Genomic DNA, 25798 nt, shown 5'->3' on the forward strand with positions numbered 1-25798 from the left:
CTTAACAAATTTTTTAGAATTTAAAACACTGCAGACCAAACAAATGACATCCATGGCCCAGGAGACCTCTGCGCTCAATGCTTACTTGCAGTATTTTTACCTTCCAGTACATATCTACTCTGAGGGAGGTGAGATGCTTTGTCTCCTGTGACAGGCTGGAATGTGAGTTTCGTTACCATCCCATTTTACAGACGGGGAAACTGAGTCTCAGAGAAGTGCACACCCAAGGCCACAGCGTGACTCAGAGACAAGACTGAGAGCTAAATTTTTTCTTGGTTCAGAGGCAAGCCTGGGAGCTAAAATGTCTCTTGGTTCTTTGAGGGGGGCTGGCCTGGGGCTGCTTTGCTTTCAGCTGTCATTCTGAGCTGTCTCCAGCAGTGTGAAGAGGAGGGAGGAGAAAAGGAAGAAAAGAGGAGGGGACTGGAGTCCATCCAGTCTGTCCCAGCTCCTGCCAGGCTCCATCTGACCCTAGGAGAGCAATCCTGGGCCCAAGCTCCAGCCAAAAAGCCTCTCTCCTCCACTCAGGCTGGGAGGTTGCTTTCTAGGAGCTCAGGATGCAAAGGTGGACACTGTGGGCTGCAGCCTTCCTGACCCTCCACTCTGCACAGGCCTTTCCACAAACAGACATCAATATCAGCCCAGGTAAGTGCAGGGACCAGGGCTGGGAGCAGGTGGAGAGGAGTACACTCTCAGGAACTTATTCTATCGGTGAAGCCCGGCAGCTTCTGTTGGGGGGTTGGGGTGGCCTGACCCAAGTCTCCTGACAGCTTTCCCCCTACCAGCTTTGTCATGGGCACTCTTCTAGGCCCAGACACAAAAAGTCCTGGGTTTGAATCCCAGTTTTGCAGTTTACAAGCTGTGTGACATAGAGGAAGTTTCTTGATCTCTCTGAGCCTCAGCTTCTTCTAGAAAGTTGGGTCACAATGGCATTCTCTTTGGGCTACTGTGCAAGGCAGACAAGATAACATGGGGAAAGTGCTTTGCACAGTGTCTGGCACTACAGGAAGGTCTGAACATGGTAGTTTTGTGAGGGATTTGGCATCTGGGCCCCAACCCCACCTTGGCTGTGACAGCCTACCCAGGGAGCTTTCAGAGCTGCTGCTGTGCCACCAGAGGTTAGGTGTGCAGGGAGGGAGACTTGTCCCTCTAATGGCCTCCCTGGAGGCCTGGCCCAGCAACCCCCAGCCTTGTGGGGCATCCCCAGGGATGAGAACCTGTCGGCTTTGGGCATGTGGCCTCCCAGTGTCCCATATGGAGGGTGAGGGTCTTCAAATGAGCTCAACTTCTTCCACTTTGCAATAGGAAGGCTGGGTTACTGATTCTGGGGGACCCTCATCTGGATGAGAAGAGTTCTGAATCCTATAATTTGGTGGCCAAGAGTCTTGACTGTCACCTCTACCAGGTTCTTTCCAGGCTTGTTTATGTTCATATATGGATTTATTTATCATAGCAGTGGCAGAGATATCATTTTTAAATCCCCATTCAAGTAAAACTAATAATGAAATACCTAGATGGAGATTCTCATAAGGCCAAATTATTGGGTTGTGATAGTGTTAGAGTGAATTTAAACAGTGGGTTGATAGGGTTGTCAGATAAAATACCAGTAAATAAATATTAATAAATTATTTTTTAGTGTAAGCATGCCCCAAATATTACATGGGACGTATTTATACTAAAAATTATCTGTTTGTTTACCTGAAATCAAATTTAACTAGGTATCCTTCTTTTTTTTTTTTTTTTTTTTTTTAAATCTAGCATCCCTAGTGGTAACAATAAGGGATAGTCTTAGCTCATTTGGGCAAGGGGTTTCAGTTCTGTCCTAAACTCTCTGAGTGTATTCATCAGCTCAGGTTGCCAGAGCAAAATACCACAGACTGGGGAGCTTAAGCAACAAACATTTATTTCTCACAGTTCTGGAGGCTGGGAAGTTCAAGATCAGGATGCCAGCAGATTTTATTCCTGGTGAGGACTCTCTTCCTGGCTTGCAGATGGCCGCCTTCTCACTATACCCTCACATGGCAGAGTAAGAGAAAGCTCTGGTCTCTTCCTCTTATAAGCACACTAATCCCATCATAAGGATGGGATCCCATCTAAATCTAATCACTTCCCAAAGGTCCCACCTCCCAATACCATCACATTGGGAGTCAGAGCTTTAACATATGAATTGGGGGCAGGGAAGAGGAGAGACACAAACATTCCATTCATAACAGTGACTTGCATCCTTACTCTCAGACCTCAGTTCCCTCACCAATACAATAAGCAAGTAGGAAAGAAGTTGAACAAAATATCCTTGCAGACTGTGCCTTGTATATCCCAAGATCTTGCCTTTCTGCCCAGCAAAAGTGGGAAGGGGCCAAGACTGAGTTTGAAAGTGGGAGTAACTAGGGGTATTTTCTGTCCTTCACTAGCTTGTGCCCATGGGACCTCTCTGAGACTCAAGTTTCCTCACCTCTCTGAGCCCCAAGTGGGGATAACAAGGGTCCTTATCAAGGGTTTTGGAGATCTTCAATGAGCTCATGCAGGTGAAGTGCTTAGCACATAGTAAGCATTTAAAAAATGAGTTATTGCCATTACTATGTTTGTCACTGTGGTTGTTGATGTTATACTAGAATTGGCCAGGAGACAGTTTTCTATTCTGACAAAAGTCTTCAACATTGAAAGGAACTTCTGAACATCAGTCCCCAAGCCTCATCCCTACTCTATAGATAAGGGGACTGAGATTGTGTCAGTCTCAGCTACCTGGGAGAGCTCAGAGTTTGGAATTGGAAGGATGGGTCTTAAAGATCCACTCAGCCCAACCTTTGTGTATTACGGCTACGGAAACTGAGGCTACAGAGGCCAATTGAGCCAACCATGGTCATCACTGTCCAAGTGGCAGTTCAACTGCTTCCCAGGCTCCCAGCCCTACAGGAAGCCCAGTTTCAGCCTATGCAGATAGATTCTCTAGAGCAAAGTGATTTCAACACAGAGGGAATGTGTGTGAGTTTATGGGTGCATGTGGGCAGGAGCGTGTGTTTTGGTATGTTGTGAGGAGGATTTAGGGGTCTCTGTGGGCCCCGGCAGATCATGAGAATACATGTACCTCCAAGGTCCTCCTTATTGAGAATGGGCTTGGTTTTTCATCTTCTCCTGTGGACCCTCAGCCTTTAGGTACAATGCATAACAGGGCACAGGTCATGGGTCATTCATCCCACTACTCCAGACCTTTCATCACCCACCCCTTGCATATGCAAATATACGCAAATAGCACAACTCAGCCACCCCCTATGTTTTGGAGGAAAAAAAACTTTTTAGACATCTCTTAGAGACTTGGGAGGATTTAGACAGACTAAGTCCTTTTCCCAAAACCTTTTCTCTGAACCTGCCTTTGATGTCATTGTTTAAGTGGATTAATGAATGTAAAGTCCTCAGAACAGTGTCTGGCACCCAGTAAGAGCTACGTAAACATTTATTATTGTTCTTCGACCATCAGAAAGTTTCTTTCCCTGACTCCTGAGCCCAAGAACTCTCTATAGCAAAGGAAATTTATAGCAAAGTGTTTTGAAGCTCAGGATCTGCTTCTGCAGGGCTTCAGAAGCGTAGAAGGGGAACGAGTCAAGTTATGTAGCCTCTTCCTCACCCATCCAAGAGCCTGGCATTGCACTCTCAGCTCTGGGAAGGTTCTGTGACCCAGACTGTTTCTACTGTAATAATATCTAATACTTACTAGAATCTCTACCTCTGAGCTGGAACTGGCTTTTCTGTGAAGTAGGCACTATGATCATGCCCATTGTACAGATTAGAAAACTGAGGCACAAAGAGCTGAGTTTCCCACTAGGACCATCTGACTCCAGAGTCCAAGCTCTGAAGTTGGAGCATAGAGACATAGGCAACGGTGTTCCTACCTCCTAGAGCAGCCCGGATCCTAAAGTGTCCCTTGGACATTCTATCCAGTTCCCCCTCCTCCTCTATGGTCACAGAGCAAGCACTTTGTACATACTTCTAGAATACTTAGTATGCGATGACTCTGCCGTGTGCATGTTCCTCCTTCCAGACTGAGAGCAACCTAAGGACACAGACCTCAAGCCAAATAGGCACCCAGGAAACATCGACTTATTTGCTTAATTAATTGTTACATTTGGTGTTTAATAGATTTATTTCACAAATGAGAAAACTAAGACCAGAAAGAAGATATCTTTTAGAGGCACTAGTCTGTTCAGGAGTTTCTGAATCTGTCAGACTCAAGTCTCAATAGAGTCTCAATCATTGCTCTGCCACTTTTGAGCCAAGACAGTAAGTGACTTACCCTCTCTGAGCCTTAGTCTCCTCATCTGTAAAATGGGGATGATACGGATACTCCCTCCTAGGCTGATCTCAAGGAGTCACATACTAAACACCCAATGAATGGCTGCTATTATTAGCAATATAAGAAATTGTCTAATGCTTTTTTCTGTGTTTCATGTGGCCTCAAGAGTGGCTCACAGAAGGGGCAGCAAAGCTTAGACAGGAGAGACCTGGGGCCACCAGTTCCGCTTCCCAGAGCCAGGGCTCACTGTGAAGGAGGCGGTAGAACCCGTAGGACAGCAGGAGGGCAGTGAGGGTGACTGAGTCCTCAGAACGCAGCAGCCACCTTCCTGGAGTCTGTGAGACACTTTCTTCCAGCCCGCTGGGAGTGTCTGGGGCCTAGTATGGGGACTGGGTGGACAAATGTGGCCCCTGAGCCTCTCCGCCTCCCCTCCTGGCTGGGTCCCAAGACTGATCTGGGCAGGAGGCAGCAGGGTAGTGCATTTGTGGGCGGCTGGATTGGGGCCAGGGGAGCCAGCAGCCAGATTCAGTAGGAAGGTGACAATTTATTCCTTTAAAAAGAGTGGGGGTGGGGGGGAGCCCTGAGTTCCACTGATGTGTTTTCTTTTCCTAACAAGCTCAGAACTCCCAAAGGCTTTGACCCCCCACCCCAGCTGGGGGACCTTGGGGGCCTCTGATGTTGCTAATTGAAGGAAAAGACCATGTGGTTTGGCCTCCTGGTTTCCAGAGCAACAGCCCCTTTGTGCATCCCCTCCCCTCTGCCTCTCTCCCTCCACTTCCCCTCCCCCACCACCAGTCTCATCTCTTCCCTCTTCTCCTTCTCAAGTTCCCGGCCATGCTAAACCATTTCTAATTCTCCAGCGCTCCATTCTCTCTCACACCTCCAGACCTCTGCACGCACTGTGCCCTCCCCCCGGAACACTCTTTCTCTAACTCTTGTTCATCCTCTGGGTCTCGGTTGAGACAGCACCTCCTCTAAGAAGCCTCCCAGATCTCCAGGTCTGGGTTATGTTCCACTTTTAGGTGTTCCTGTGGCAGCACCCTCTTTTCCCCCATCCAGGAAGGGAACTCATGACGCCTTGTCATAATCACCTATGGGATCCTTGAAGATGGGGACAGGGCAGCCACCAATTCAACTAGGGAGAGAAAGGGGCAAACAGCCAGTTTCTAAAATAATCGAGGGGGCTGCTCCCTGAAGTTTTTGCTGGCATGATACACATCCACAAATTACATGTTAATGACATCTTTATTTTTGCACTTCTTTTTCTTTTTCTTTCTTTCTTTTTTTTAGAGACAAGGTCTTGCTCTGTTGCCCAGGCTGGAGTACAGTGGTATGGTCATAGCTTGCTGCAGCCTGGAACTCCTGGGCTCAAGTGATGCTCCCTCTTCAGTCTCTTGAGTAGCTGGGACTACAGGCATGTGCCACCACATATGGCTAATTTACAAAAAGTGTTTTTGTAAAGGTGGAATCTTGCTATACTGCCCAGGCTGGTCTCAAACTCCTGGCCTCAAACGATCCTCCTGCCTTTGCCTCCCAGAGTCTGGGATTACAGGCATGAGCCACTGCACCTGGCCTGTGCTTATTTTTCTTAGGTTTGGTCTTCATAGACCATAAGGCTCATGAGGTCAGAAGGCGCATCTGTGTAGTATACCACACAGTATCTTCAGCTTGTAACCTACTGCCTGAGACCAAGTAGGTGCTCAAATAGTACTTGTTGAATGGATAAAGGAACTAATGAAGGACCAGACCATCAAGATTGGAGCAAAAGGAAATGGGCTTAAATGCAGTAGGACTCTCTAGGTTTGGAGCTAGACAGGCTGGCTTCAAATCCCAGCTGGGAGCTGTGTGATCTTGGGCAAGTTGGCCAACCTTTCTGTGCTTTGGTTGCTTCATCTGTGAAGTGGGGGTGATAGTGGCACCTACCTGGTAGGATGTGTGAAGATTGAGTGTATTTTTCTGTATCAAGCATTTAACACAATGCCTGGCACACAGTGAATGCTGAGTCAGAGTTGACGCTGATTGTTGTGTTGCCATGGTTACCTGACTGTCAAGCTATAAAGCTAAAGAAATCCCTTCACAAGAGACAGATTAGCAGAGGCTGGCTTGGGGTCAGGCTGATGAAAGGCCTTCTATTCCCAATTCCTTAAACCCAAGAGGTAAAGGAGGAGGGGGAAATGCCATGCAGGCTGGAGTTAATGATCATCTCGGTGCAAGCCAGTGCTCTTTTCCACCTCCCAGGTCCTCCCAATTAAAGGCCTTTGCCTGCCCTGTTGGAAAGGGGAGTAATTGAGCAGTGACCTGTCACAGCCCCATTTTCTGGTGTGTTTCACCCCTGGCATCCATAACCACCAAATTACTCAGTGGAGAAAACCTAAAGGACCAGAATGGGGAGGTGGGGTGTAAATGGCTCAAGGAACTTGTTTTCCACTCTGGGAGGAGCAGACAGGGTTGGAGGCAGGGGTTCTTTTTGAAATGTCCACAGTCTTTAAGACCAAGGACCCTTTTCCCCTTCTCACTCCACTCAGCCCCTTTCATTTAATTAATTATTAATTCCTCTTTGCCAGGCTCTGTTCAGTGAGAGAATGAATGAATGAATGAATGAGTAATTCTACAGGCTCCATCTTTCAGTCTGGCACACTGTAGACCAGGGCTTCCCAGATTTTCACATTCACAAGAATCACCTGGGGCTCTTGTGAAAATACAGACTCTGATTTGGAAGGCCTGGGGTGGGGCCTGGGAGTCTGAAGGTCCCAGGGGATGCTGAGGTTGGCCTTCGTAGTAATCGTTGTCCTGAACAATATGCAAAACCAGGATCTGGCAACCTCTGCTTTCAGGACTTGGTTAAAAAACCTCCAGGAATGCCATCACAGTGTCAGGACTCCTGGTTTCAAAGGCGTGAGTTATGCACACAGCCTTCTCACCATTTTCCCAAGAGGCTGCCCTCAAGAAGTGGTGTTTGATTCCCTACATGTATTTATGCATTCGAGCCCAGTCATTGTGCACCTACTACGTGCCAAGGCACCAGAGGAAGAGGAATGATCACAACAGATGCTGATGGGGATAGAGGAGGAATGTGTGAATGTTGAGGTGCAAGTGGCTCTAAAAGCATTTATCAGAGGCTCCTACCTCATCTTCCCTGAATAAGTCACTGCAGCAGAGACTCAAAGGAGAAACAGAATTGGCTGAAGTCAGGTCAAGGGAATTATCTGCAAAGGTCAGAACATGTCTTTGAGAAATGGCAAAAGTGTGGGCAAACCTGGAGCACAGAGTATGGAGGGGGTGAATGACAGAGAATAAGCTAGGGGCAAGCAGTTCCCAAAGGAAAAGGGAACACCTGCGAAGTTTCAGGGAAATAAAGTCAGGCTGTTCCAACGAGGAAGGATGCCTCTGGACGTGGGAGGTGAGACAAAGCAGGAAGAACAGCTAAAAGGTGTTGAGAAGGTCTTCATGGGAGAAGGTCAAAAAGAATGCAGAAGGGGAAGAAAGAACAGACTGAATTAGAGACGTGTTTAGGAGATAGAATAGACATGACTCGAAAATTGATTGGTTGTAAAGAGGGGAAAAAAGAGATTATTTTTGGCAAATTATCCAACAATGCTAAGAAATTCTGAGCAATTCCAGCCAATTCTTGTCAATTTTATCTGATCCCAGCCAATACTAGAGAGAGTAGTTTATGTCAAATAAAACATGAAGGTAGAGTCAATGTAACAGACATCCTAAGTTGGATCTGAGCACAAAAAAGGAAAACACTGAGTAACGTCTGGAGTTTAGGTAATCATGTTGTAGCCATGTTCATTTCTTAGCTTTTTAATATGTTAACATCAGGGGAAACTGGGTGAACGGTATACAGGAACTCTCTCCACACACTATCTTTGGTACTTTTTAATTTAAAAAATTTTTTTTGTTTTGTTTTTGAGACAGGGTCTTGCTCTGTCACCCAGGCTGGAGTGCAGTGGTGCAATCCCAGCTCACTGAAGTCTTGACCTCTTGGTTTCAAGCTATCCTCCCACCTCCGCCTCCCAAGTAGCTGGGACTACAAGCACATGCCACCACTCCTGGCTAATTTTCGGTAAGAGACAGGGTCTCACTATGTTGCCCAGGCTGATCTCAAACTCCTGGGCTCAAGCGATTTTCCCACCTTGGCCTCCCGAAGTGTTGAGATTACAGGAGTGAGCCACTGCGACCAGCCTAATTTTTAATTTTTATGGGCTATAGTAGGTGTATATATTTATGGGGTACATGAGATATTTTGATACAGGCATACAGTGTGTAATAATCACATCAAGGTAAATGAGGTGTCCATCACCTCAAGCATTTATCATTTCTTTGCATTACAAACACTCCAATTATATTCTTTTAGTTTTTGTTAAATGTATAATAAAGTATTGTTGACTGTAGTCACCCTGTTGTGGTATCAAATACTAGATCTTATTCATTCTATCTAACCATATTTTTGTACCCGTTAACCACCCCCACTTTTCCCCTGCCTTCCCCACTAACTACCCTTCCTGGCTTCTGGTAACCATCATTGTACTCTCTGACAACTTTTCTGTAAGTCTAAATTTATTCCAAAATAAAAAGTTTATTTAAAAAAAATAAGAGGTAGAAGACAAAGAGAGCGGAGACGTCCAGATTACACAATATGGTGAATTTGAGACTACAAGCTCTTCCCACTACCGCCGTGCAGAAACGTCACATGAACATCTGCAAACATCCTGCTAAAGTTAGACTGGACTTCTAAGGAAGTGAGGGGGGTGCCCAGGGGCCAGAAACCAAGATAGAGATAGAGAGCAAAGCAAGCATATTGCTCCAGAGCCCTAAGTAGGGCATCAGCCTTCGTAATGCTTGGACTGGGGTTTTAACACCCATGCGGGGTAGGAGGTGAAGTCAGAGCTATCTGAAGCAGGGAATTGAAACTCGAACCCTTTCTTAGTGCAGAAACTCATGAAGAGTTTCATCTTCAGTGGAAAGGAAACCAGGGGAAAAAAATCCTCCTACAGTCAGAGAGAGATGACAAAGAAGTTTACCTCATTCTAAACTCAGGGGAGAAAGTGCTAGACTTCCCTTCTGCAGACTTCTTTAGTGAGGTCCATGTCGTTAAATTTAAACACAATGTTAAAGCAATGTCTTCAGTGCTTTTAAGCCATGGGCTAGGATTAGTAATACATTTTAACTCTAAAATTAGAGAAATAGCCCACACTATACTTCTCATTAGTTGCGGGGGCTGTGTCTTAATTTTTGTTCAAGAAAATAGGAACAGGCTAAGAAATGTGAATGTTTGCTGTGATGTTTTGCGTTGCTGTGCTGTGGGGTTATTTTACATTTTTGGAGACCTGCCTTCCATCTGGGGCAGGGTTTCTCAGTCCTGGCACTACTGACATTTCGGGTCGGATGATTCGTTGTTGTGGGGAGTTGTTCAATATAGGATGTTTAACAGCATTCCTGGCCTCTACCCATTAGATGCCAGTAGCACCACCACTTCCAGTGGTGATAACCAAAAATGTCTCCAGACATTGTCCAATGTCTCCTGGCAAGGGGCGGCGATAAAATTCCCCCTCACTGCTTGAGAGTGACCAACCAATTTCAGTTTGCTGGGAACTGTAGGAGTGCCCAGGATGTGGGACTCTCAGGGTTTTGTTGTTGTTGTTGTTGTTGTTTTGAGTCAGGGTCTTGCTCTATCGTCCAGGCTGGATGGAGTGCAGTGGCGTGATCATGGCTCATTGCAATTTCAACCTTCCATACTCAATCGATCCTCCCACCTCAGAGTAGCTAGGACTACAGGCACAGTCCACCACTCTCGGCTAATTTTTGTATTTTTTGTAGAGACAGGGTTTTACCATGTTGCCCAGTCTGGTCTTGAACTCCTGGACTCAAGCAGTCCACCCACCTCGGCCTCCCAAGGTGTTGGTATTACAGGCGTGAGCCACCACACCCTGCCAGGACTCTTGATTTTAAAACTGGGATGGTCCTGATCACACTGGGATGGCTTGGTCACCCTACTTTCATCTCTAATATGAGTATGTAGGGTGCCAAGTAATTTTAGGACAGGTGGGAGTGAGAAAAGTGGTTTATCACCAGCGAAAACTGAGTCATCCCAGTCACTCCTGGACAAACTTAGCCAAGTTCTCATGGATGAGTGTCCTTGGTTACTGAGTGGAAAGAAGGTAGAAATGATTTGCTGGTAGAAATGATTTGCTGCTTCTCATCCATGCTAAGGGAGAAACTGCTGAAAAAGTGGCCCCAGGCAGCGATTCAGTGGAGCCTTTTTGTGTTGTAGGCAGTGCTCAAAAGTCCCTACAAAGAGCTCAGCAACACCCAGCGTTATAAAGGGTCCATCAACTCTCTTGGCCATTGGCGCTTTAATGCATCAAGATGATGTCCTCTTAGACCAATGCTCTCCATCAAGAAAGGAGGGACCTGAGTCCCAGAAAAGGGTGGGGACAAGCCAAGGTGCTGTGCCCACTTACCTCCCCCAGCAGAGCTCCTTCCTTTTGACATATAGAAGAGGATTAAGAAAGCGAATTCTGAACCAACAGGCTCTAGTTTGGATACTGGCATGCATTGAAAGAGAGTTGGCCAGGATTGACCAGGAGGGGTGGGGAGGTACCCCTGGTCAGCACAGCTGCTGGGGTCAGGGAGAGGCTGTTCTGGTCAAAGGGGAAAGCCCAGTGGTACTGACCAGCCCTGAGAAGCATGGCCTGGAACCTGCCTGCCTAGCACAGCTATCTTGATAAAAGCAACTGTCCCTTTCTTTCCCCAGAGAAATGCACAGAGGCACACACACACTTTTGATTTTACATTTGATTTTGGGAAATTCACTGGATCCCTGCAGCCCATCAGTTTTGGTTATAAAACCCTGAGCTAATCATTAATAGCCGTACATTACACAATCCATATATCCCAAGTACTTGGTGACTTTATTTGGCCCAATCAGTTGACCCAGTAACTCCATGAAGTAGGTGCTATAAAGACCGTGAACTATTCTTAGACCCGCTAATTTCCCATCATGAAGCATCATGCCAACTTTATGAGCAAAAACTTGGGAGTTGGGAAGCCTAGGTTCAAATCCTTACTATGCCACTTACCTACAGGATGATCTTGGGCGAGTTACTCAACCTGCCTTAGCCTCAGTTTCCCTATATTTGCTTGGCATACAGGGAAACTATAACAAATGCTCAATGAATGCTGTTCACTACTTTATTACTTCATGAGCTCAGCCAACCACTATAGTGGCTTGAAGGCAAAGATTCCACTAAAGGGTGACCTTCACCCACCCTTGAGTGGATGGCTACAAAAGGGACGCCAGTGATCATCTAGTTTGAAGGTCAAGATGGGAAAGAATGAGCCAGCATCTCACGGCAGGTCAGATACAGAGCTGGGGGTAGGACCCAGGCTTCTCAACCCCAGTCTAACAGATTCCACCCCTGCCCACTGGCTGTCTTCATGGATAAGCCATCCAACCTAGTGTGAGAAAGGTTCTCAGCCTGCCTGTCTCCTCTCACCAATCATCCTGAGTCGTGGTTTCCAAAAAAAGTATCTCTTAAGAAGCTTTCAGAGGGGCTGAGACTTGAGAGAACTTTACTGTCTCAAACATGGGGTTTTTAAAAATTTGTTTCTTTTTAGAATTAAGAACAGATCCTGAACTCCAGGAGTTTGATGGGCAAAGATATAAATAGTCTTGGCTATAGCTTGGCAATAAACATGTGGGAAAATGTGCAGTCTTGCCAGATAGTCCAGCATTGCAAATTGAAACAAGATACCCTTTTTTTGCTTATAAAATTTGCAGATTTCCATGAAAGTGATAACACTGAGCTCTGGCAAGGGCAAAGTGAGATGGGCACTCTCAGACATTACCGTGGGAGGATAAATTGCTTTCAGGAGACAATTTAGCAAATTGTATTAAAGCCTTAAAAATCTCTCCTCAGAAAATCAGCAGAAATGCCAAAAAAGCTTTATGCACAAAACTGCTCATCTCAGAATTATTTGTAATAGTTGAAAAAACAGAGAAGCTATCTAATTATCTAAAAATAAGAGAATGATTAAATAAACTCTAGGAGAGCCACTCAGTAGAGGATTCAAGAGCTATTTAAAACAATGTTTACAAAAATGTATAATGACATGGGGGAAATGCTTATACTCTTTAATTTTTAGAAATCAGAATATCGACTGGTACGTAGAGTACCCTATAATCACATTACATTAAAACATCACTGCATACAAATGTGACATGAGAAAAAAATGTATCAAAGCATTAACATTTTCCAGGTGTTCTATGACGTGCACATATTATTTTTATAATTTAGTAAAACGTAGGTATGTATATGTTTTTTGGACCTCAAGCATAGAATTGCATAGATCATAATGGGACATATTTTACTTTCATTCTTAAAAGTATGTACAGGCGGCCGGGTGCAGTGGCTCACGTCTGTAATCCTAGCATTTTGGGAGGCTGAGGCGGGCGGATCACCTGAGGTCGAGACTTCGAGAGCAGCCTGACCAACATGGAGAAACCCCGTCTCTACTAAAAATACAAAATTAACCGGGCATGTGCCTGTTATCCCAGCTACTTGGCAGGCTGAGGTAGGAGAATCGCTTGAACCCAGGAGGCGGAGGTTGTGGTGAGCCGATATGGCACCATGGCACTCCAGCCTGGGCAACATGAGCAAAAACTCAATCTCAAAAAAAAAAAAAAAGTATGTACAGGCAGGGCTCAGTGGCTCACGCCTGCAATCCCAGCACTTTGGGAGGCTGAAGCAGGAGGATCACTTGAGCCCTGGAGTTCAAGACCAGCCTGGTCAACATAGTAAGACCTCGTCTCTACAAAAACAAAACAAAACAAAAATAAAAAAATGTAGGCAAGCATGGTGGTGCACACCTGTGGTCCCAGCTACTCAGGAGGCTGAGGTGGGAGTATCACTTGAGCTGAGAGTTGGAGGCTGCAATGAGCTATGATCAAACCACTGCACTTCAGCCTGGGCAACAGAACGAGACCCTGTCTCTTAAAAAAAATTAAAAGATTGTAAAGAAAAGAAAATAGGTACTAAGCTATGGAAATAATGTCAGCACTGCCAACCTTCCTCCCAGTCTGTTTCCTTTCTGCCCCCAGCCCTACCAGAGCTGCCCCTGCCTTCCCTGTGCCCCCTGTTCTGGATGGAGTTCAAAGGCCACTGCTATCGATTCTTCCCTCTCAATAAGACCTGGGCCGAGGCCGACCTCTACTGTTCTGAGTTCTCTGTGGGCAGGAAGTCCGCCAAGCTGGCCTCCATCCACAGGTAAGTGGGATCCCCAGTCCGCCATAGTTCAACTAAGCACCCCCTTGGGAAATGGAGTGGAGAATGGTATTTCCAACTGGCATTTCTCTTTGGTAATTGAAACTATTTGAAAAAAATGGAGATGGAGTCTTGCTATGTTGCCCAGGCTACTCTTGAACTCCTGAGCTCAAGTGATTCTCCCCGTTAGACTCCCAAAGTACTGGGATTATAGGCATAAGCCAAGTGCCTGGCCAATTGAAGCTACTTTTTATCCAACCCAATTTCTCATTGAAACCATCCTTGGCTATAGAAGGCAAAGCATTCAGCAGGGGTAGCAAATAGCATGCCAGAAGATCCACCTTTATAAGTGCCAGTCTTGTGCTGTCCTCTGCTCTGTATCCTGTGATACAACTGATACACTACATATATAAAGAATATGATGTAAGGAATATGAGAAATCATAACTGACACTTATTTGCTGCACGTTTCATGTACATCATGACATTAAAACTCCCTCAAACCATATTACATAGGTATCTTCATTTTACAGATTAGGAAGGTGAGGCTCTGAAAAGGTAAGTAACTTGCTCACATGACACCGCTCTTAAGTGGGAGAAACCAGTTTTGAACGCGTGGATTCAGATTCCATAGTCCACCCTCCAACGCCTCCTTCCACATTCCTCTGTCTCCGAAGCCCCAGCTACAATGACCATCTCAGAGTTCTCCAATTTGGTCCAGCTCTTTTACTTCTCCATACTCTTGGGCATTATATTCCCCCTGCTGGGAATTCCATCCCTATCTTCTCCTCCAGGTAAATACCTCCTCAATCTTCAAGACAGTTCTGACAACATCTCTTCACTGAAGTTACTTCTGACCCCCTAATTACACTCATTACCCAGCTCTCCTGGCACACTCCCTTTATCACAGCTTTGCTACCTTTTTTGCATCTGACTTCCCTGCTGATTTGTGAGTTTTCTCAGGCCAGGTGTGATGTGTTCCCTTGGCACCCAAGCTACAAATCACAATCTTATCTCTGTTCTTCAAGAATCTCAGAAACTACTTTAGAAAGGGGGTTGGTTTTTTATGTGTAGAGCCGCTGACTTTTGTTAAGAATAAGGAAAGGGGGCCAGGAGTGTTGGCTCACGCCTGTAATCCCAACACTTTGGGAGGCCGAGGCAGGCAGATCACCTGAGGTCAGGAGTTCGAGACCAGCCTGGCTAACATGGCGAAACCCCATCTCTACTAAAAATACAAAAATTAGCCAGGCGCAGTGGAGGGCACCTGTAATCCCAGCTACTCGGGAGGCTGGAGTAGGAGAATCCCTTGAACCCAGGAGGCAGAGGTTGCAGTGAGCTGAGATCACGCCACTATACTCCAGCCTGGGTGATAGAGTGAGATTCTGTCTCAAAAATAAATAAATAAATAAATAATAATAAAAAAAGAAAGGGGTCGGGTGCAGTGTCTCATGCCTGTAATCCCAACCCTATGGGAGGCTAAGATGGGAGGATTGCTTGAGTCCAGAAGTTCAAGACCTGCACAGGCAACACAGCAAGACCCCATTGCTACAAAAAACAAAAAATTAGCCTGACGTGGTGATGCACACCTGTAGTCCCAGCTACTCGTTAGGCTAAGGTGGGAGGATCACTTGAGCCCAAGAGGTTGAGGCTGCAGTGAGCCATGTTCAGGCCACTGCACTCCAGTCTAGGTGACAGAGCGAGATCCTATCTCAAAAAAAAAAAAAAAAATAGAGAAGGAGTATTTTATCTTAGTTTCCAAATGCATCTTGAATCCACTCATCTCTTCCTCCAACAGATGTATTGAACAACCAGTGTATTTTCAGTGGGGCTGAGGGATATATTGAGACAGTCAGGGTCCAGCCAGGAAAACAAGAACCACTACAGGTGTCTAAAACAGATAATATAGGCAAGTGATGGAAGCTCAGAACTGAAAAGGGAGTAGTGAGGCAAACTAGAGATACATAGGAGCAGAAAGCCAATTCCATGCCTGAGTTGGAGGACAGGCCAGTCCTATGGGAGTTGGAGCCATGGAGGAGAGGCAGCCTCTGCCAGAGACTCCCAAGCCGAGGGGGAAATACTCTGGTTTCTCCCTGCTACCCATCCACCAAAGACTCATAAGTGCCTCCCATTAACTGAAAGCCAGCTAACATGGAGCCCTATGAAAGGCATTCTTCAGGGATCAAATCTGCTATGAGAGCACAGCACAGTACAGGATTGGCACTTGTAAAGAGAGAAGACATCAATTCTCAAAGTATTCCTAGCCTGTAGAGGAAAATGAGATATATTCAATAAAAAGCGAATGCAAAAGTGATTCCAAATCAAGGCTTTTCTCTAGACAGCCCTCATTGTACTTGCAACCTCAATTGCATCAGAAGGACCTTGAACATGGAGAATCAAACTAACCAGCCAGCCCCTGGGGGAACAGGAACTTTGGGCTACAAGCTGTCAAGGATTGGATAGAAAATAAGTCATGGAAGCTTTCCTGGAAGTACTGGTCCTGGATCAGGATCTTGAAAGATTGGGAAGCGTAGGGAATGAGGGCAGCAGATGTTCAAAACGAAGAAAACTGTGGGGGACAGTATGGGCATTGATTAAGGGCATTAGAGTCAGGCAGTTCTAGACTGTAGTCCCAGCTCCATCACTTCCTACCTGCACAATCTTGACCAAATCACTTAAACTCTAAGCTAAGAATTCTCAACTTGGAAATAGCAATAATCACACTGATATTTATTTATTTATTTATTTATTTATTTATTTATTTAGACAGAGTCTTGCCCTGTTGCCAGGCTGGAGTGCAGTGGCGCGATCTCAGCTCACTGCAACCTCCGCCTCCTGGGTTCAAGTGATTCCCCTGCCTCAGCCTCCAGAGTAGCTGGGACTACAGGCGCATGACACCATGCCCGGGTTTTTTTTGTTTTTTGTTTTGTATTTTTAGCAGAGACGGAGTTTCACCATATTGGCCAGGATGGTCTCGATCTCTTGACCTCATGATCTGCCTCCCTCGGCCTCCTAAAGTGCTGGGATTATAGGCATGAGCCACCGCGCCCGGCCTCATACTGATCTTTTAAATTTGTGAGGCATTAAAAGGGATCATGCCTCTAAAGTTCTTATACAGCACTTGGATAACTCCATGCCCAGCAGTAGGAGTTATTATTATTATTAGTTATAATAAACTATAATTCTGCCTCAAGGAGGCCAGTTTTTTTTAACATTCCATATCAGTTCATCTTTCTGAGAGTGAGCAAGGCTTGTCTCACTCTTCCACTTTCCTTCCCCTTTCCTTTCCTCCAAGAGTGTATGTTAAGTAACTCTCTGCAGTGACTGGCTGGAGCACTGTGTTAAGACAAATTCTGAGTGCCAGAATTCTAAGTGCTTCTAATCTGGAGTTGATTGGCAATCAATTCCACTTCACTAACACAAAACTAAGGAGAGTAAATATGAGTGCTTGGATTTACTACTAATGCCTCAGGAAAAAAGAAATCTTCTAATGGTGGGTATTTTAGATAAGGTGGCAGCCTTCATAGAGCAGTCATTTGGAAGAAGCTGATGGGAGCAGATACACCTTATTGCAACATAAAGGGTACCTCAACATAGCCCTGTTTTGAAGTGAATTATTGAAGCTGATGGGAGCAGATACACGTTGTTGCAACACAAAAGGTACATCGACATGGCCATGTTTTGAAGCGAAGTATTAGGTCTATGGCTGATTATTATCATTCTGTATTGATTTATTTGACATACTAAAGTTCACCTTTTAGTGCCATGTGGAAGCCAATAGTGGGAATCATTTTTTTCAGTGGGATCTGTCATCTGGGCCTGTGAATGATTTGAGTGAAGTGTGCCCACCATTTGTCCATTTGCTGTCACATCCCTTGCCCATTCTTCTAACCTCTACAAACAACCTGTTTCAGGCTGGTTGATACGGGCCCTGGATGAGCAGTTGTTTTGGCTTTCCTTCAGCGTCTTCAATGCAGCAGTTCCAAGTTTTGTGTCCAGACATGGCTACAACCTAAGGAGAAAGGGCAGTGCTAGAAACTTGGGTCTTCTCCACATACCTCCCTCCTTTCATCATGGAGAAAAATATTTCCAAGATGTCCCCACAAACATTGCCTTAAATCTAACAGGCCATGCTTGCTCATATGGCCAATGTTAGCTGCAAAGGGAGCTGGGAAAATAAAATTTGGCTTTTCTGGGTCATAATGAAGGCAATGGGGTAAGGGATTAGGAATGGCTATGGGATAGACAACCAGTAGTATCTGCCCCAGTGCCTGGTTGTTGTGAGAGTGAAATGAGTTCATGCACTTAAGACACTCAGCACAGTACCTAGCATGAAGTCAATGCTCAAGAAACATTTTAATGATAGGATGAAAATAATTGTGTTCATTTCTCTACCTCTCTATCAGTCTATCTATTCATCTATCCATCCATGTATTCATTCATCCACCCATTCAACCACCTATCCACCTACCCATTCATCCATTTGTCTATCCACTCATCCATCCATTCATTCATCAATCTATCCATCCATCTCTACTTCTTTGTTGTTTTTGGCAGTGGACTGTCACCAGGGTCCTCCACTGATTCCTTTTGTTGGGTGAATTGTTTGATAAGCTCTTTGAAATAGAGGATAAGAATCCCCCCAAAAGACACCCATGACTTCTAAGGATGGTGGGCTGTTAACTGAGGGACTTCATTTTGCTAAGTGGGCAATGCAAGTTGAAGCCTAGAGCTGAGTTTCCCAGGAAAACAGAGATTTTGGAGATGGTATGTGAAAAAAGACTAGGAGAGAAGGGGATATATTATAAATGGGCAGTTTAAGGAGGGCCTCTGAGAGAGAACAGAAATGACTAGTGGAAATTTTCATTTATTTATGTGATGTGTGCAATGCAATGTAAACTCCTTTCATTGTCTCTTCATCATATCTTCAAAATAATCCACCTCATTTGCTAGTGTTTTTGAGATGGATTTAAATTTTTAGGGATGAATAGCAGTACTGAGTCCTTCTTTGAACTGGCATAGGTCAAATCCAGATATGCCCATGTAGGACCAGCCACATATGGGTGACTTAATGTAAAATGGAGGCCAAATTGGATCATATCCTCTATTTACTTTGGTCCAGGAAGGTAAATATGGATTGCTTTCAATTTTTGACTCCATCCTATGAAAAGAGGCCATGAGGAATCAGCTACTATGTTTCTTAAATTCGCAGCTGGGAGGAGAATGTCTTTGTATATGACCTCGTGAACAGCTGTGTTCCCGGCATCCCAGCTGACGTCTGGACAGGCCTTCATGATCACAGACAGGTGAGAAAGCAATGGCCATTGGGCCGCCTTGGAAGCTCCAGCCAGGATTCTATTTTGATTTAATAAGCTTTTCACATCAGTGCCAGGTCACGGCTATGCACACAGCATATAGAGAGAAATCAGACACCAAGATGTCACAGTTAGAGCACGACCAATTTATGAAAGACATTTAATGATGTCCTACTAAATGATGGGAACAGATAGCATGGTCAGAGAAAACCTGTTTGGCTTGGGTTCTCTTAAAAAAAAAAAAAAAAGACACTAGGCCGGGTGTGGTGGCTCATGCCTGTAATCCCAGCACTTTGGGAGGCTGAGGCTGGTGGATCACGAGGTCAGGAGTTCGAGACCAGCCCGGCCAGCATGGTGAAACCCTGTCTCTACTAAAAATACAAAAATTAGCTGGGCGCTGTTGTGGGCTCCTGTAATCCTAGCTACTCAGGAGGCTGAGGCAGGAGAATTGCTTGAACCCGGGAGGTGGAGGTTGCAGTGAGCGGAGATCATGCCACTGCACTCCAGCCTGGGTGACAGAGCAAGACTCCCAACTTGAAAAAAAAAAAGAAGACACTAAAACATGATTAGATGTGCAAGAGATGTTGGAGGGGAAATATTTGTGAACGAAAAAGAGGAAGGAGGCATAAGTAGGCAGGGAAGGACTCCAGACAACACCATGGGTCTAAGACACGTGAAAGAAGATCAGAGAGGAAGGACTGGGTAGGGAGAGCCTCAGATCACAGCACAGTGCTGAGAAAGTCTTGGCTAGGCCAATGGGGAGTCCCCAGGGAAAGATGCCCAAGACTGGAATCCTGCACTGGGCAGAATCCTGCACCAGCACCATTACCCCTGACATGCTGAGTCACTGGCTAGGAACAGCCTGGAGGAAGCATTGTCTCACTGTGAATGCAATGGCAGCTCCAAAGAGGCAGAGGCATGTCCTTATCACAGACAAGGCAGTGAATCCAAGGTGGCAGGAGACCTGGGGCTGTCCATCAACTCTGCTTTCTTCTGGTCCTCCTGAAGGCGATCTGGGTAATGTACTTCTGTGGCTGCCACAGCCCTCCTTAGTAAGAGATATTTAAGTTAGTGTCTAATGGGTAAATAGGAGTTAGCCAGAGACAGCATATTCCAGGTAGAGGGAACAGCATGGGTCAACATCCTAAGGAAGAGGAGGTCCTGGCACATTCAAGGAAGTTAATTAAGGAAGACCATTGTGATTAGAGCACAGAGTGGGGTGGGGTGGGTGTATAATAAGGCTGAAGAGGATAGCTTGGACCAGATCTCTGCAATGTCACAGCAAACTCCACCTGGAGATTTTTGTCCTCAAATTTTTCCTGGGCAAACCACATACTGAGTCTCTATTTTGCATGTATGCTTCTTGCCTTGCTCAGGGCACTATAGGGAATAAGGTTCCAGTGCCAGCTCCTTTTCTGCCACTTACTGGCTGGTAGGTGACTTTGTGCAAATTTAAAAAACCTCTCTGAGCCTCAGTTTTTGTGTCTGTAAAATGGGGATGAAAATAACAGTGCCTTGTGAAAAGAAAAATAAGTGAGCTAATGCATGTAAAGAGCTTAGCGTGGTGCTTAGCATATTATAGGAACTCATTAAGAATGATGAAAATTGCTCTTAAAGTAGCAGAAGTAACAGTGTAGTCAGACCTGAGTTTTTTTGTTTTTTTTGCTGTTTTTTTTTTTTGTTGTTTTTTTTGAGATGGAATCTCGCTCTGTCGCCCAGGCTGGAGTGCGGTGGCGCAGTCTTGGCTCGCTGCAACCTCCACCTCCTGGGTTCATGCCATTCTCCCGCCTCAGCCTCCCAAGTAGCTGGGATTACAGGAAGCCGCCACCAAGCCCGGCTAATTTTTTGTAGTTTTAGTAGAGACTGGGTTTCACCGTGTTAGCCAGGATGGTCTCGATATCCTGACCTCGTGATCCGCCCGCCTCAGCCTCCCAAAGTTTTGGGATTACAGGCGTGAGCCACCGCACCCGGCCTATTTTTTTTTTTTCCTTGAGGCAGGGTCTTGCTCTGTTGCTCAGGCTGGAGAGCAGTGGTGCAATCACAGCTCACCGCAACCTTGAACTCCTGGGCTCAAGCAATCCTCCCAACCTAGGCTCCATAGTAGCTAGTACTATAGGCAGGCACCACCACACCTGGATTGTTTTTTAATTTTTGGCAGAGACAGGGTCCCACTATGTTGCCCAGGATTGTCTCCAACTTCTGGCTCCAAGTGATCCTCCCACCTCAGCCTCACAAAGCGCTGGGATTACAGGCATGAGCCACCATGCCTGGTGATTTTTTAAATCAATAGACTTCAACTGGCAAGAACACATAGAGAAGTTATAATTTTAAAAACACTAAAATGTCCATTTATAATAGCAACTCTAAAATTGGATTATAATTACATTAAATCAGAGTTAAAGAAACTTGTATTCAAAGACCTAATAATAATAATAATAAATACAAGAAAATGGCTTTTCTTCTTCTTTTCAGAGCTGGGCACCATGTGTCAGGCATTGTACTAAGTCCTTCACATGCTTTAATTTGTTCAACCCTCACAACAACTCTCTAAAGGACACATTAACTCCACCACACAGATGTGGAAACTGGGGCTCAGAGAGGTTAAGTAACTTGCCCAGGTTGCAGAGCTAGGCAGTGGGTGAACATGGGACCTCAAGTTCTAGTCTCTCTCTCAGAAGTAGCACGCTATTCCCATTACATGACGTGGGCTCCATAATTATCAGTGCTTTGGGGGTACTTTTCTTAAAACTTAAATAAATGGAGAAATGGCTCCTGTTCCTGGACAAGTCGTAAAGATGTAGTTTTTTCCACAGTTAATTTGCACATTTATTGCAACACCAATCAAATTTCCCAACAGGACTTTCCTTGCAATTGGACAGAGTAGTTCCACCCTAGGCAAGAAAAACATGGACTATTTAGACAAAAAGAAAACAGATGGAAAGTGACTCCCATCCACTGGCAAAGTGTAGTAGTTAGGGGTCTTGGGTACTTGACTCAGATAGACCTGGGTTTGATTCCCAGCACTAATGCTTTATTTGCTGTATGAATTTGGGTAGACCAATCTGAGTCTCGGTTTTCTTATCTGTAAAATGGGGCTGATGACTCCTGCTTTTCAGAATGGTGAGGATAAAATGAGTAAAGTGCCTGGCATGGCACATAATAAGCCCTCAACAAATGGCAGCTAGTAATAGTAGTAATAACAGGAGTCAGATTGGTAGCAGTAGTATCAGATAGCAGTAGCCTCAATGAGGACATCTGTGCAGAAGTGTTAGAAATTAAGTTGCTAAGACGTCTGAGCTGGAGCTGCCTGGCTCAAATGCCTGATCTTCTTCTCCTTGGCTTGCTTCTTTGTCTCTTTGGGTGGAACCCTCCCAGGAAGGGCAGTTTGAATGGACTGACGGCTCATCCTATGACTACAGCTACTGGGATGGCAGCCAGCCAGATGATGGCGTCCACACGGACCCAGAAGAAGAGGACTGCGTGCAGATATGGTACAGGCCTACCAGTGGTGGGTACCCCTGAGACCAAGGCTCTTGCAGGGGCGCCCAGGAGGTGTCACAGGTGGGGAGGGCGCAGAAGGGCCTTGGGGGAAGAGGAGCACCTGATGGCCTGAGACTGGCAAATTGTTCAGCACCTTGGAGAGCGGTGGAGGTCACTAGGGTGTTGGGGGCATGGCCATTCACCACAATGGATATGCTTTAAACAACATTAAATGGGGTTTGGTTGACACATAAACTCCAACTTGAATGAAAAGACGTTATAAATAGAAGCATAGGGGGAATAAAGACTTGTATAGAGAGTAGTCAAGGGGTGATGCTTCCATGTCAACTCAACAACACATCAAAGTGCAAGCCCCTTCCACAGACTCATGCTCCTGAAGCAAGCCACATGTGTGGTGGCATGAGGGTGTGGGTAGTGAGAAGAGTATAGACTTGAATTCAAATTCTGGCCCTGTTTCTTTCTAGTTCTGTGTCATTGCAGAGAATTACTTATCCTCTCTGAGATTCTGTTTCTTCTTCTATAAAATGGGCTTAATAATTTGTCCTACCTACAAGACTGCTGTGAGGATTAAAGGAGGCACAGTTGATATAGCACCGTGGCAAGAGCATGGACTCGGGAGTTGACTGCCCTTGTGTGAACCCCCGCTCCATCCTTAATGTGTAGCCCAAAGAGAATGCCTTAACCTCTTGGTGCCTCAGATTCTTCGTCTTCAAAATGTGGCTAATGATACTTAACTCACAGGTTAATGTGAATAAAAAAAGAAGATAGTGTTCATAGAATAGCTGCCATGCTCAGTATTCAGTATTAGCAATCACCAGCATCATCATGAATCATCACTTTCACACCAATCTTAAGAAATAGAAACAATATTCCCACTTTGCTGATGAGGAAAACGAGGCTCAGAGAAGTTCAGCAACTTGTTCAAGGTCACACAGCAAGCTAAGTAGTGGAGCTGGGTTTCAAATCTAGATCTACAGAACTCCAGACCCAGACACTTAATTGTTATTCCCTCTTTGCTCTTTTTTCTTTTCCGAATTAGGGGAGGGAGGTAGAGAACAGCTTATTTTCCTGGGAGCCCTCCTGGAGCCCTGGGTAGCCAGAGTTGGGCCAAGCCTCCGGCTGAATTTCATCCTCCCATCCAAGGTGACAAGCCAGGATCAGCTTTATGCAAGAGTAAGGCTGGACAGCAGGCTTGTCAAGTATCAGCAAGAAAGGGCTGCCAGCATAGACACAAGGCCTATTGGAGATGGCTTTTACTTCAGAGGAGTGGCGGGGTTACTTTTATCTTGGCGGATGGATTTTCACCCAGATTCTCTGCTTCTTTCCATCACAGCTCTGAGGTCATGGAATGATAACACCTGCAGCCGGAAGTTCCCCTTTGTCTGCAAAATCCCATCTCTGACCATTCATTGATCCTGTCTTGTCCTACTGGTGTGAGCTCAACTCTAGTATCATCTTGTAGCCGTACCCAGTGTAGAATTGACATTGAATACATGTAAAACATACATAGGAAGTAAATCTCTTGGACAGAGATTTTAAACAAGCAGATCTTAATTATACAGGTGGTCACTTGGCCAAGTGTCAGGAAAGCCAGCTCAAATTGGCTTAATTTTTTAAAGTGTTTTTTTTTTTTTAATTGACCCAAGTAAAAAAAATCCAGGGGTTGTTCTGATTCAGAGTTGAATCTCACTGGCCTGGCTTGGGTCACATGCCCATCCCTGAAGCAATCACTTTGGCATACGCTAAGTGGCTAGCTCCTGCTTAGCTGTACATCTTTGGACAAAATGGGGTGGAAGTCACATTATCAGAGGGGCTGGGAGTGGGGGAAAATGGGGAGGGGGTGTTGGTCACAGGATACAAACTTTTGGAATTAAGATTAATAAGTTTGGGAGGCTTAATGTACAGTGTGGTGGCTATAGTTAATAATAATGTATTGTATTCCTGAAATGTGCTATGAGAGTAATTTTTTTTTTTTTGAGACAGAGTCTCACTCTGTTGCCCAGGCTGAAGTGTAGTGATGCAATCACAGCTCACTGCAGCCTCAACCTCCTGGGCTCAGGTGATCCTCCCACCTCCAGTCCCCAGAGTAGGTGGGACTACAGGATGCTACAGGCGCATGCCACCACATCTGGCTAAGTTTTGTATTTTTTTTTTTTAAATAGAGACGAGGTTTCATCATGTCATCCAAGCTGGTTTCGAACTCCTGGGCTCAAGGGATCCACCCACCTCAGCCTCCCAAAGTACTGGGATTACAGGCATGAGCCACTGCGCCTAGCCAAGAATACATCTTAAATATTCCCGTCAACACATGGGCTCAAAGATGAGGCTGGTTCTTCAAAGGAAAACAAAAAGATTACCAAACTCATAAATTGCTGGTGGGAATGTAAAATAGTGAAGCCACTGTGGAAAAGTTTGGCAGTTCCTCAAAAAGTTAAACATAGAATTACATCTAAGCCAGCAATTCCACTCCTAGATCTCGACCTAAGAGAATCGGAAACAGGTATTTAAATATAAGTGGTCGGCCAGGTGTAGTGGCTCATGCCTGTAATCCCAGCACTTTGGGAAGCTGAGGAGAGAGGATCACTTGAGCCCAGGAGTTGAAGATCAGCCTGGGCAACATAGTAAGACCCCGTCTCCATAAGAAAATTTTTTTAATTAGCCAAGCATGGTGATGCACATCTGTAGTCCCAGACGTTTGGGAGGCTGAGATGGGAGGATCACTTGAGCCCAGGATATCAAGGCTGCAATGGACCATGATTGTGCTTCTGCACTCCAGCCTGGGTGACAGAGCAAGACCCTGTCTCAAAAAACAAAAACAAAAAAATATGATCACAGCAGCATTATTGATAAAAACCACAAAAAAAATGAAGACAACCCAAGTGTTCGCCAACAGATGAATGACTAAACAAATGTGGTCTATTCATAGGGTGGAATATTATTCAAGCATAAAAAGGAATGAAGTAACGATAGATACTACAACCTGAATGAACCTGAAAAACATTAGGCTGCCAGTCACAAAAGACCACGTGTTGTATGATTCCATATATATGAAATATCCAGAATAGGCAAGTCTATAGAGATGGAAAGTGGATTAGTGGTTGCCAGGGGATGTGTGGAGGGGGAATAGAAAGTGAGTGCTAATAGGTATGGGATTACTTTGTGGGGTGACAAAAATTATCTGCAATTAGATAGAGGTAATGGCTGCACAATATTGTAAATGTACAAGAAGCCACTGAACTGTACATTTTAAAATAATAGTTAAAATGATAAATTTTACATTATATGAATTTTTTATTTTTATTTTTTGGAGACAGGGTCTCACTCTGTTGCCCAGTCTAGAGTGCAGTGATGCAATCACCTATCACTGCAGCCTCGACCTCTCAAGCTCAAGTGATCCTCCTGCCTCAGCCTCCCAAGTAGCTGGGACTACAA

General features: G+C 45.2%; 1 protein-coding gene across 2 annotated transcripts; it reads left to right on the plus strand.

Moving 5' to 3' along the window:
- Nucleotides 1-433: 433 nt before the first annotated feature.
- CLEC19A (C-type lectin domain containing 19A) lies at nt 434-25798 on the plus strand. Of its 2 annotated transcripts, XM_004057282.4 has the most exons (5): nt 434-642; nt 13392-13557; nt 18763-18856; nt 22241-22373; nt 23700-25798. In XM_004057282.4, the coding sequence occupies exons 1-5, from the start codon at nt 555-557 to the stop codon at nt 23777-23779; spliced, it is 561 nt and encodes a 186-aa protein (XP_004057330.1). In that variant the 5' UTR covers nt 434-554; the 3' UTR covers nt 23780-25798. The 2 variants fall into 2 exon arrangements, 1 of the variants encoding a protein (XP_004057330.1); XR_010131436.1 differs by lacking the exons at nt 434-642; nt 18763-18856; nt 22241-22373; nt 23700-25798 and adding an exon at nt 6384-6604 and having other exon boundaries at nt 13392-13497.

This window comes from Gorilla gorilla, chromosome 18 (genome assembly GCF_029281585.2).
Source record: "Gorilla gorilla gorilla isolate KB3781 chromosome 18, NHGRI_mGorGor1-v2.1_pri, whole genome shotgun sequence".
Lineage (NCBI taxonomy): Eukaryota > Metazoa > Chordata > Mammalia > Primates > Hominidae > Gorilla > Gorilla gorilla.

Coding starts and splice junctions, on each gene's coding strand:
- CLEC19A (XM_004057282.4), top strand. CDS start 555: ATGCAAAGGTGGACACTGTGGGCTGCAGCCTTCCTGACCCTCCACTCT. Junction 18,857..22,240: donor GCCTTCATGATCACAGACAG/GTGAGAAAGCAA, acceptor GAACCCTCCCAG/GAAGGGCAGTTTGAATGGAC. Junction 22,374..23,699: donor ATGGTACAGGCCTACCAGTG/GTGGGTACCCCT, acceptor TTTCCATCACAG/CTCTGAGGTCATGGAATGAT.